This window comes from Papilio machaon, chromosome 3, assembly GCF_912999745.1.
Source record: "Papilio machaon chromosome 3, ilPapMach1.1, whole genome shotgun sequence".
Classification (NCBI taxonomy): domain Eukaryota; kingdom Metazoa; phylum Arthropoda; class Insecta; order Lepidoptera; family Papilionidae; genus Papilio; species Papilio machaon.
In genome coordinates this window covers 1,384,703-1,397,115 of record NC_059988.1, presented here as the reverse complement: position 1 = coordinate 1,397,115, position 12,413 = coordinate 1,384,703, and the positions used below count along the sequence as shown (strand labels likewise).

General features: G+C 36.2%; 3 protein-coding genes across 3 annotated transcripts; all 3 read right to left on the bottom strand.

Annotated features, from left to right (window-relative positions):
- Positions 1–44: 44 nt before the first annotated feature.
- On the bottom strand, positions 45–1,743 carry LOC106711026 (tubulin beta chain). Its single transcript, XM_014503238.2, has 2 exons — positions 1,583–1,743; positions 45–1,334 (listed from the first exon to the last, which is right to left on the bottom strand). Exons 1-2 carry the CDS (start codon positions 1,637–1,639, stop codon positions 45–47), a joined length of 1,347 nt encoding a protein of 448 aa, XP_014358724.1. The 5' UTR covers positions 1,640–1,743.
- Positions 1,744–3,243: 1,500 nt separating this feature from the next.
- LOC106711022 (alpha-1,2-mannosyltransferase ALG9) lies at positions 3,244–9,697 on the bottom strand. The gene is made up of 10 exons (XM_045686346.1): positions 9,532–9,697; positions 9,210–9,376; positions 8,813–8,999; positions 7,824–8,023; positions 7,073–7,350; positions 5,681–5,838; positions 5,158–5,256; positions 4,998–5,083; positions 4,210–4,425; positions 3,244–3,593 (listed from the first exon to the last, which is right to left on the bottom strand). The coding sequence occupies exons 1-10, from the start codon at positions 9,630–9,632 to the stop codon at positions 3,301–3,303; spliced, it is 1,785 nt and encodes a 594-aa protein (XP_045542302.1). The 5' UTR covers positions 9,633–9,697; the 3' UTR covers positions 3,244–3,300.
- Positions 9,698–10,635: 938 nt separating this feature from the next.
- On the bottom strand, positions 10,636–12,151 carry LOC106711025. The gene is made up of 4 exons (XM_014503237.2): positions 11,997–12,151; positions 11,713–11,848; positions 11,428–11,564; positions 10,636–11,165 (listed from the first exon to the last, which is right to left on the bottom strand). The coding sequence occupies exons 1-4, from the start codon at positions 12,099–12,101 to the stop codon at positions 10,974–10,976; spliced, it is 570 nt and encodes a 189-aa protein (XP_014358723.2). The 5' UTR covers positions 12,102–12,151; the 3' UTR covers positions 10,636–10,973.
- Between the last annotated feature and the right edge of the window lie 262 nt (positions 12,152–12,413).

The following is a 12,413-nucleotide window of genomic DNA, read 5'->3' as shown; positions in this document are numbered from 1 at the left end:
AGACGAAAACATATAATTTATTAAATAAATTAAACAGTTTAAATTTATTCATCACTATCATCGTTTTGTGTGGTCTCTTCTTCCTCAAACTCCTGATCGTTAATAGTGGCGTCTTGGTATTGCTGGTACTCGGATATTAGATCACTCATGTTGTTGTCCGCCTCGGCGAAGTCACTCTCATCCATGCCTTCGCCCGTGTACCAATGGACAAACGCCTTCCGTCTGAACATCACCGCGAATTGCTCTGAGATGCGTTTGAACAGCTCCTGGATAGCGGTCGTGTTGCCAATGAACGTGCCCGACATCTTAAGGCCGCGCGGAGGAATGTCACAGACGGCCGTTTTGACATTGTTAGGTATCCAACCGACGAAATAGTCTTTGTTCTTCGTTTGTACGTTCAGCATTTGCTCGTCCACCTCCTTCATGGACATGCGGCCGCGGAAGACGGCGGCCACGGTTAAGTAGCGGCCGTGACGCGGGTCGCATGCTGCCATCATGTTCTTGGCATCGAACATCTGCTGCGTGAGCTCGGGCACGCTCAGTGCGCGGTACTGCTGGCTACCCCGCGATGTCAGTGGTGCGAAGCCCGGCATGAAGAAGTGTAGCCGCGGGAAAGGCACCATGTTGACAGCCAACTTGCGCAGGTCCGCATTCAGCTGGCCCGGGAACCTCAGGCAAGTAGTCACGCCCGACATCATCATTGAGACTAGGTGGTTCAGGTCACCGTACGTTGGCATCGGCAGCTTGAGTGTGCGGAAGCAGATGTCATATAGCGCCTCGTTGTCTATGCAGAACGACTGGTCCGTATTCTCTATAAGCTGGTTGAGGGATAGCGTAGCGTTGTATGGCTCGACAACTGTGTCCGATACTTTGGGACTCGGTACCACGGAGAACGTCATCACGATTCTGTCGGGATATTCCTCTCTTAAGTTCGATAGTAGCAGCGTCCCCAGGCCGGATCCGGTGCCCCCGCCTAACGAGTGGACGAGCTGAAAGCCTTGGAGGCAGTCGCAGCCCTCGGCTTCCTTCCTCACGACGTCCAGTGCCGGCTCTAGCAATTCCGCGCCTTCCGTGAAGTGCCCCTTCGCCCAGTTGTTGCCGGCGCCGGTCATGCCGTAGACGATGTTGTCGGGTCGGAAGAGTGCGCCGTGGGGGCCGGCCAGTATGCAGTCCATGGTGCCGGGCTCAAGGTCGACGAGTACTGCGCGCGGCACAAACTTGGCGGCGGCGGCCTCTGTATAATACACGTTGACGCGCTCCAACTGCAGCTCCGAGTCCCCCGTGTAGCAGCCCGCTGGGTCGATACCGTGCTCGTCCGAAATCACCTCCCAAAACTATAATGTTTTAATTCAAAAACCGCACCAATGTTATAAATGCGAATATTTAGATGCATTGATGGATGAATGTTTGAAGGTATCTCCGGAACGGCTCAACGGATCTTGAGGAAATTTGGTACAGGTGTAGATCACACAAGCTACTAATAGTTTTATTCTAAATTCCGCGAGGGCGGAGTCGCCGGCGACAGCTAGTAAATCATAAATACGTTTTTGGTTCAAAACAGTTTTCAAGACAAATTGCACACCTTAGACCCAATCTGATTTCCGCATCTCCCTACTTGAATATGCACTATTTCTCTCATCTTGTTATTTTTCACGAATAATTTGAAAAATAAAAATGAAGAAATTAATCTTTAATTATTATATAAAATTATAACTAACTCTGTAAACCTAATTACATGTGTAACCTACACTAAAAACCTAACATATCTAAATAAATGCTTTGTTAACATAGCCGGCTCGATTTTTTTAGAAATCATGTAGGCCTCTTTATGAATAATAAGTGAGATAAAATTTCATCAGTACTAGAGCCAGAGTTTCATTCGCTCGGGTAATTTCATTACCAATTTCATAGGATAAGGTAATAACAGAGCGTCAGTGACTCAGGGGTTAAGCACTTGACTTGCAATCTGCAGGTCCTTGGTTCGAATCCCGCCATGTACCAATGTGTTTTTCTATTTTCGATTTACATAAGAACATTCGACTTCTGCACATATCTGAGAAGAAATTCAAAGATATGTGTGAAGTCAACCCACACTGGGCCAACGTAGTTGACTATGTCCTAGTCACTCCAACTTGAGGTAGGCTCAGAGCCCCTCAGTGGACGTATAGAGAGCTGATGATGTAAGGAAATAAAAAAATTATGAATGAAAAAAAACTATTTATTACAAATTCTAAGTACAATTAAACGAGTTACACACCACCATGATTAATATAAAAATGCAAAACATCCTGATAATTCATATCAGATAATATACTTGACCAATATAACTAATGATTGTACTATTATTACAACCATATTTAATTATTGCAATTACTAGCATTAAATGTGACTTTAAATTTCTTTGTAAATTTTAATGCAAAGAAAAACGAATAAACAACAAATAAAAACTATCGATAGTATCAAAGCGCATCACTACGTCGTCTCATAAGTTATGTAAGTGCGAGCGAGACGGCAACATCGATATATTAGTATCAAAATACAACTAGTTCGGAGCAAACTAGCGTCTACTACTTTGGTTTAGTGACTTATCTAGTTCGCTTTACTTAAATTAGCTTAAAATTGCTTTAGAATTTTTTTTTTCTCTAATATCTAGTTCGTTTGCACTTTAGTGCTTTATACGCGAAATAAATGGTTAACTTATTATTATAGGAAACTATGACTAGAATTTAAATATCTGCTTACCTATATCGTTTATTTGTTTGTATGAGATTTAAAATATTTTCAAAATATAATCAATTTTTTGAACATACATTTCTGTAATTTAGTTTTTTTTTAAATATTAAATCTCATGCAAAAAATTATTGAACTATAAATTTTTGTAATAATATTTTAATGATATGATATAAGTATTGCAATCTTAATAAATATTAACAAAAAAAGGAAAAAATAAATGAAATAGTGAAAAATATACTTTTTAAAATAACAATTATTAAAATGCAATTATTTTCAATATAAATAATATAAATAAAATTGCATATTTCATTAAAATAATGTATAAATTAAATAAATACATTAGTGTTACAAATACGTCATATATTTGCAAATGTTAACTTACAAATTGAATTCCTTTAAAAAATCCATTAAAAAAAAACTAGGATAATATTTTTATATAAGTGTTTAGAAAATCAATGTGGTTTTCATATTTTAGATGCCAATAATAAAGTATTATTTATCATAAATCCATTAAAAAAATAAAACAGATGACCTTTCCCAGCAAAAGTGTGTCAAAGCAAAATAACCTTAATTGGTCAACAATTTGTTCCTCAAAAGATATAAATTCGCGTAAACTATATTTTTATACGACAATGCGGGAATATAAAATGATCTAAATAATGGATGAGATTTGCTGGAGTCCAGTAATGGTACAGTAGCGATGATGTCCCATTTGTTGGTCTGCTTGTGGTACGCAGGTTCAACTCTGGTGGGAGTGCCAATGTCCGAGTCCACCAAGTAGTGACATTGTGACACATCGACGTAGGTTCGATTGTCACCTTTATTTTGGTCATTGAAATACGGGTGGATGATACGAGTACCTAAAAAAAAATATTATTTAAATTAGTTATATTAACTTAAATGAACTTATACTTAATGACCTTTAGTCATTCATAAAAATTTAATTATATGATATAACTAGCTTTTACCCACGACTTCGTCCGCGCGGAATAAAAAAAATGCACACAAAATAAAACAGTTCCTATGTCCGTTTCCTAGTTCTAAGCTACCTCCCCACCAACTTTCAGTCAAATCGATTCAGCCGTTCTTGAGTTTTAAATAGTCTAACTAACACTTTGAAGACAAACACGTTAAAGAAAGTCGTGTTAGTTACACTATTTATAACTCAAGAACGGCTAAATCGATTTGACTGAAAATTGGTGGGCAGGTAGCTTAGAACTAGGAAAAGGACATAGGATAATTTTTACCCCGTTTTCTATTTCTTATTCCGCGCGGACGGAGTCGCGGGTAAAAGCTAGTTATATCATATAATTTAATTTTTATGAATGACTAAAGGTGATTTTTAGCCCCTTTCATTAGTTCAATTTGTTCTTTTTTTGTCAGAAATAACAGAAAAAAAGTAATTCCTCAAATCAAACCTTTAAAAAAAGAGATTCCTATAATTTTTCAACAATGAAGACTCAAGCTTAGACTCACCATCACTAGTCTCCTGGTATGGTGCCGGTAATTGACCATCAAATTGACTGGTGATGAAACGCATGCGGTGATGATGCGGCAGATGCCAGCTGGAAGGTGAACGGTACCACTCCTTGCCGAAGCAGAGTATACCAAACTCGCTGCTCTCTGGTATGTGCCGGAGGAGTGTCATTGGTCCATGGTAGTTGTTGTATAGAGCGGTTATACGAGATATACCTGGGATAAAAGATTTCAAGCACTGTTTAAACTTTTTGCACAATTCTAATGTATGGATAGATGTATGGATGTTTATTAGAACGTATCTCCGGAACAGTTCAACGGATCTTGATGAAATTTGTCACATACGTAGAACACAATCTGGAAGAACACATAGACTACACTAAGTGTTTTTTTTTAAATATGGTGCGGAAAAAAGTCGCGGGCGATCACTAGTGTATAATACAAATGAAATTTTTCGGCAAAAGAGTAAATATTAGTAAGCTTATATTTTCGCATAATAATATGATAAAAAAAATATTTTATATTCCAACGGGTTCCAGGTTTTAACACAAAATATGCTGCTTATTTTTGTTTCCAAATGACTGTCATACGGAATAATTATTATAAACTAGCTCTTACCCGCGACTTCGTCCGCGCGGAATAAAAAAAATGCACACAAGATAAAAATCCTATGTCCGTCTCCTAGTTCTAAGCTACCTCCCCATAAATTTTCAGCTAAATCAGTTCGACCGATCTTGAGTTATAAATAGTGTAACTAACACGACTTTCTTTTATATATATAAATTTACCTCCTATTCCAGCTAAGATGACAAACATCACCATAAGTGGTCCGGTGTATGCTAAATAATGCCTTTTCTCTCTATCCTTACGCCAGCTGAAACATTAAATTTAATTAATATTTTTGTACAGATGTTTTTATGGTGATAACCCATTTAGATGAGAGCTAACCTAAAAAGTTCAGTGCCGACAGCAAATGTCATCTTCTGCAGACAGTCCAGTGATATCGCTCCAGTGAGCACTATCATACTGTACACTGGATACAGGAATCTGGAAGATTTTTATCAAAATTTACTAGCATAATTATAAATTGGAGGCCTAATTTTAGTCCTTTTTCCCTTCCCACCCTTTTCTTATAAGGAAAGGATGGGAAGGGGAGGTGGATTTGATGGAGGAGGAGATGCATAGGAAGGTTAAATATTTTCTTTCTGTGCGTCTCCTCCTTCGTCGATGGCAGCGGTCGCTTTGCCATTTCGGCGTATTCATGTGGCCGCTTGTTCGTTGGCCACCTTGGGATAAAAAAAATACAAGATCTATGACATCACAATGAAAAATTGAATTTTAAAAAATTCACTTTTGTATAGTTACTTTCAAATATCTTAGCGTCCCAAGATCATCGGAGCGTTGTGCCACACACCCACACACCTACATCCTGTTATATTCCGAGCTTGTAAATGTTTGATTTCCATTATACCTCTCTTCCTTGTGCGGTTGCAGCATGAAGACCGCCAGCCAGAGTGCTAGAGGTAGTAAGGCGAGCCAGTATGGTACGCAGAAGCCAGCGCGCGATGTGGAGCGCGGCGCTACAGCTGTGCACGCGGTTAACAACAGTGGGCACGACAGGGAAAGGACCTAATTGTACAGAAATATAAGAACCCAGTGTGATAACAATAGTGCAGGCCCAGGGGAATGAACAATATTATTTAATATAGCTAGAACGGAAACTATTTATGGAAGTTAGGACTATATCAATAGCTTTCCCACTTAAATTTTTCATAATCATCATCATCAACTCATTATACGTCCCCACTGAGGAGCTCTGAGCCTACCTCAAGTTAGGGGTGACTAGGCCATAGTCAACCACGCTGGCCAAGTGCGGGTTTACTTCACACATATCTTTGAATTTCTCCTCAGATATGTGCAGCATCACGATGTTTTCCTTCAACGTAAGAACGTCGGATAAACGTACATATGTAAATCGAAAATCGAAAAACACATTGGTACATGGCGGGATTCGAACCCCGGACCTGCAGATTACAAGTCAAGTGCTTAACCTCTGAGTCACCGACACTCTTTAACTTCTATACTATACAAATTGAATGTCACATTAAAACTTCTATTAATTAACTAATAATTAATGTTAATTCATATTCCGACATCGTAGAAGTAATAGGTAATATTTGGTTAAAAAATTGTAGAAATGAACAAAAGTTAAAACTCAATGTTCATGTTATAAAAGCTAATCATATACAGTAGTGATGCAACGGAAGTGTCTTAGCGGAACCAGAAACGGAAACAGATGTCAAAAATAAATTTTAGCAGAAACGGAAACGGAAACGGATGCGGAAACAGAAGTGTAAATAATATGAAAAAAATATATATTTACAAATACATATATATATTTTTTTGGTAAAAACCGTTTGTATTATTTTTAATTAATTAAGGCATTGGATATCGGTGGTGCCTTCAATGTATGTATTTTTACTGTGCTGCAATAAGTTAAAATACGTGTTGACAAACGGAGGCTTTTAAATATTAAAACCATTTTACAAATATATTTCTTTATTAATACATTCACTGCTGACCACTCGGATCCGAGTGGGTTCCGGGTCGTAAAGTTCCGTTTTATCTCCGTTATAAAAGATGCGGAAACAGAAGCAGAAACGGATGTTGAAAAGTGCGCGGAACTTCCGCACTTGCGGAAACGGAAACAGACATCCGTTGCATCACTAATATACAGTGGAACCTGGATAAGTGAGAACTGTATAAACAAGAAACCTCTATAAGCTAGAAAGATATCGCAGTCACTTGATCTCCCGCTTATCTACATACAACTGTATCAAAACAATCTTTTTACAAAACTCACCCAAACAATATTAAAATTCAAGAAGCCATTAACAAAGTAGTAAGTCCAGGGTTCAACTCCGTACAGATCAGGTCCGTGTTCAGTGAATATGTTGTATGCGACAATGTTCCATGGTGCGACAACCAGACGTCCATAATGCCATGAGTCCACCGCCACTGTAGGGAGTAGTATCACTAACAGAGATATAAATGACCATTTTATGAACTCTGTGTACTGCCTTTTAAGTAACAGCATATCTATTGCTATGGGCAACCCCAGGATTGCAGTAAATGGCCAACCTGAATGGAGAAAAAGAATTTACATTATTTAATTGAAAAAAAAAAAAAAAACAGAAAACATCCTAATAAAAAATCCACCATTGTCAAAACTTTTGTATTTTTGGAACGAAGTTCCTTATCGCGCGTTGTGAAAGGGGGCTAGACTCGTCGACTTTCTTACGAAAAGTTGTCACGACACTTTTTGCTATAGTAAGTATGTTAACGACGAATGAGCGCTACTTCACCATGGCAACGACGTGACAATATATAGCGAAAATTCATAGAAATAAAATGTACTTCTTGTGAAGACTTAAGTTTTTTATTCATAGAATAAACATTGGTTCCTTCACTAATTAATTGAAAGGAACTTCGTTCCATCCGGGTGTCCCTTGACACCTCTCAAGTTTTTTAATAGAGTTTTGAAGGTCGATTCAACTCAAGTCCTAAGCCATATTAATCAATCTTTTAATTATTTCTAATCACAATATACTTACTAAGTAAAGTAGTGGTAGCAATGAGCATCACAGCATATGGATACCGTTTCCGCCACCAGCAAGCAAGCGCTGCAGCCACTAGTGCAGAGCTCCATGCGGACGGCAACATCGCGGCGGAGCTCGCAAACATGCCCGCCGCCGGCAGTGTCAGGCAAAGCCAAACACGACCCACGTGCACACCAAACTCGTGGCATATAGCTCTATAAATAAACTTGAATAAGCAAAAATCAAAGGAACCGCAATATTTTTTTCGCTTATTAGAGGATTCTCCCTTTTTAAGAGGAACCCGAGTTTCTTTCTCATGAAGGTTTCTTACTTATCCAACAAATACAGACAAGTATTTCTTTAGTATTACAAATAATCTTCTCTTTATTTTACAAATTATTGGACTATATTATAATAATTCTATTATACATGACATCTCTATAACTAGGAGGTAGTAGTACTACACTACAGACTTCTATACCACATTTATACATGTACATAAACAGGTTCATGTATTACTTTTAAAACAGGGAATCCCCAAGGGGTCTTTATTGATTTCCTAGGGGTCGACATAAACAAAAACTGATTTTGGGGGTTGACAAGGTCTAAAAATCAACCTTTAGCAGACTATTATTAAAAGGAATAATAGTAGTAAAGCATTGCTACTTCTCACTCTTTCTTCTTCTATTGACCTAAGTTAGAATGAAAAATAACACTCTGTAGTAGCTGTTTTAAGTTAGCGGAGCATTATGAATAAGGGGGTTGATGTTAAAAGTAGGTAATTTGGCCATGGGGGGTCTGAGGTAACAGTTAATTTCGGAAAAGGGGTCACTTGTCCAAAACAGTTTGGGGATCCCTGTTTTAAAATAACATATCTAGCGGAATAGATGAAGATTATGGATATCCATTTAACAAGGTTCAGACATATCTCTGTAGCCTCATTAACATTTGTACATCCTTATTTTGGATATATTTAATATTTAAAATAAAAGAACTCTTGTTACTTGTAAAACATGAAATCAGCACTTGCAGATAAAGTAGCCAGTATTACTCGTATAGTATAAAATACCGTTACAGGAGCCATTACGTAAGACAATATTTTTGCAGGTAATGCAAACAGCCACAGTGGCATGTATGACCGTATTGCATATGCTGGGCTGTACTCCCATGTTTGTAAACCACTGCCATACACTGAAATAAACAAGAGTGAATAACTTTAATAACAGTATTGTTCTTATAAAATATCTTTGCCCCCCAAGGTCATAGGTGCATTGAGCCATGCCCCCCACATTCTGCTACACCTTAAATTGGGTTCTGCACAACTTCTAGCTTGTCTAACTTTATCATACTATTCAAAAGGAATCACTGTAACATCATGTATTAGCTTACAAATACACTTACCAAGAAAATGCAATGGTTCCCAATAGTTATATGTTTCATCACAATCTGATATGTGACTCCAATATGCTGCTAAAAGTCGAGAAGTCAACAAAAGCACCAGTGCTACTGCACCTCCTGGGTATGCTATGCTGCGTAAGTCTGACGGAGCATTCGTCATAAGGAATTCACTGCAAATAATAAACTTCATTAATAAATAAGGTTAACTGTGAGAATAACACGCATATATAATTCAATTAATTTCAGTTTTAACAATAATTCTAACATTATTAATTCCAAAATCTAAAAACAAGGCGGCCAACGCCTGATTATTAACCCTTTTTACCTTTCGCTTGCTTTACGTGTTTTCTTTCCTTTACTGAAACTAGCTGATCTTTTAGTCCCATTTTTATTGTGTATACTTCTTTGTCTAGCTGTTAATGGCATTTAGGTAATATGTTTCTATTAAATAATTCAATGCGGTCCTTAAAATTAAGATGTAATTTTTTTATTAAATACAAATAAATGTCAAGTATTTGACATTGACATTTATTACAAGAACGATCTTTTTTTGACAGATGTATCAACGCCAAGCATATTCTGCCAATTACGAAAGGAAAATTGGATTCATTTTCATCCTAGGTTTTAGTTTTTCATATCGATCTATCTTCCGTCATCTCAGTCGTCACTGCCTTCTTGATCGTGTCATTTTTACTCACGTAATCTAACTATCTCATTCTACGACTACCTCTAATCGTGAACAAGGGTTACTCACACACACTCATAATTAAAGTTTTCCTTGCCACATACTTTTTGTCTTCCTCTAACATACTTATTACCTGTCCTATCCACTCGTGTTACCCCACACATCTATCTTAAATTTCGCATTTCCGCCACATGTCTTGCTTGATATAAATTTAGAATATCTTATAATTACGACTAAAATAAAATTTTAAATAAATACTTTTAGCAATAGATAAGAAATAAAATAAAATTGCACCGGAAAATAAACTTAGAAAGTTATAATTTTGTTTTGATTTGAAATTGGAGTGCAAAATATTTTATAGAATAACAACAGGAAATAGAATCAACATTTATTTAATCATACTTTAAAGAAATTGTAGTAACAAAAAAAATAATATAAGTCTTCCTACACTGTTCAAAGTAACAGTCCCACTTAAACAATACATTTGTATTATTTTCTACCTCTACTTTACATCTTAACATGAGACTATGATAGAAATTGCATTTCATATTCATGTTTTGCTTTTTGGATTGAAATTGGAAGTTGTCGGTACATATGAGCTAATAAAAAAATTAAATTAACTAATATTAAGTTAAGGTGATATACTACATATTTGTATTATTTTTCTATAATACATTTATAAAGTAAAATTTTCTAATTGAACAAACTAATGCAGACTATCTGCTAATATTTTCTTATGGAGTACTTAAAAATTAATCCTTTTGTTGTACATTCAAAAGTTTTCTTCTGGAAATTTTTAAATGTATTTAATGATTAGGGATTGGCATGTCTTGCTGAAAAATAATAACAATATATCTGTTTTTAAATAACAGACATTCATATTTTCATTTATGTTTTAGGGTTTTTTGTTCATTCAACAACAGATATACAAACAAACTTTCCTAACCATAATAAAGATGTACTTTAACAGTGACTAAGGATAACTTGTACAAGTGATGATTGTTTTTTCTTTTTGTAAGTTTAAACCATTTAAATCAATGCACATTACATTTTGATATAAATTAAATATTAAAACTTCAATTTCATTTTTTCCTTCTACTTCTCACTACCATCCATCCCGGATCCTGATCTTCGTCCATGGGCTCAACAGTGTCATTATTCTGTCTTGATGATGATGCTTCTCCACCATTCATGTTTTGAGTTTGATCATTGCAGTCATCATGATTGTCATCTTCACTACTACTGGTACTATCATCATCTGGATTTCCATGACACTGAAATAATAAAATCTATGACAAGAACTCACAAACATAACCCATAGGGACAAGCAGAATATGCCCTTCCATTTATCACAGTCACACAATACTCTTGCCTCTTCCAATTTTAAACATCTAAGCATTCATATTTGTAATTTTTTGTGCATTATTGAAACCAAAATAAAACCTACATTAGTATGAAATTATATTTAAATTATATGTATTTAATACAGTGAGAGTATATACTGGGGTGTAGGAAGGATAGAGGATCACATCTTACTTGTGGTGGCACAGAAGAATGCATGGGTACACTTAGCCAGATCTGACATTTAGGCAATGCTTCTATTCTAGCCCGGAGCTCATCATGTCTGCCTTCTTTTAGTAGTTCAAGGTATAATAGGAGTAGTGTTGCTATTTCTGAAATCAAATATAGTCATATAATTTGCCTATGTATAAACAATAAAGTAAGCTTTAATATTTGAGTAGGTATTTAATGTAATCCATTACTTTTTACCAATTATGTAATAATTATAATAAAAGATTAGCCAAACCACATCCTGTTTACCTTTAGTTGAGTTGTCATGACATGCAGTATCAAACTCTTCATCCATCAAATCCTCCAATAATTCTGTGAGATCCTCCCTGTCAACAATGTTTTCTACACAATATCTTGCTATGTATACCGACATCAGCTGAGCAGTCTGAAACATAGTTTACATGTTATAACTATCGCACGCGGTAAGTTTTATCATGAAAAACAACTCGGATTATACGCTATTTTGCCGACTTGAATCGTAACTTCGCTATAATGTTAAAAATCACTTATTGAGAGCTTTTCAACACTTTTACCTTTATTCCTCCTGGTGCACCCATTCCATGTTCAACAGCTAATTGCAATGCTGTCCAGTTATTAAGGAGTAAGTCCACAATAGGTTTAAAATCATCGTATAACATTTTGTTAAGCGTATGTCACAGTAATTATTAAAACATCGCTGTAATTTTATTTACGAATTGCTTAATTATTTAAATAAATAATAAAATTATAATAAGCACCTTAACCTTATTTACGACATCGACATTTTAGAAAAAATCGATCGCCTGTCAGCTGTCAGACTGACAAGTCAGCCACAGACGGTAAATGGCCACAGATCCTTTTTTAAACTAGGAATTTAATCACAGATAAAAGGTAACATTGTTCCACTTCGTATTCTGTTTCAAAATTAGGAATAGACACTCTTTGCCTCTATGCTTAAAAATAAACTGACA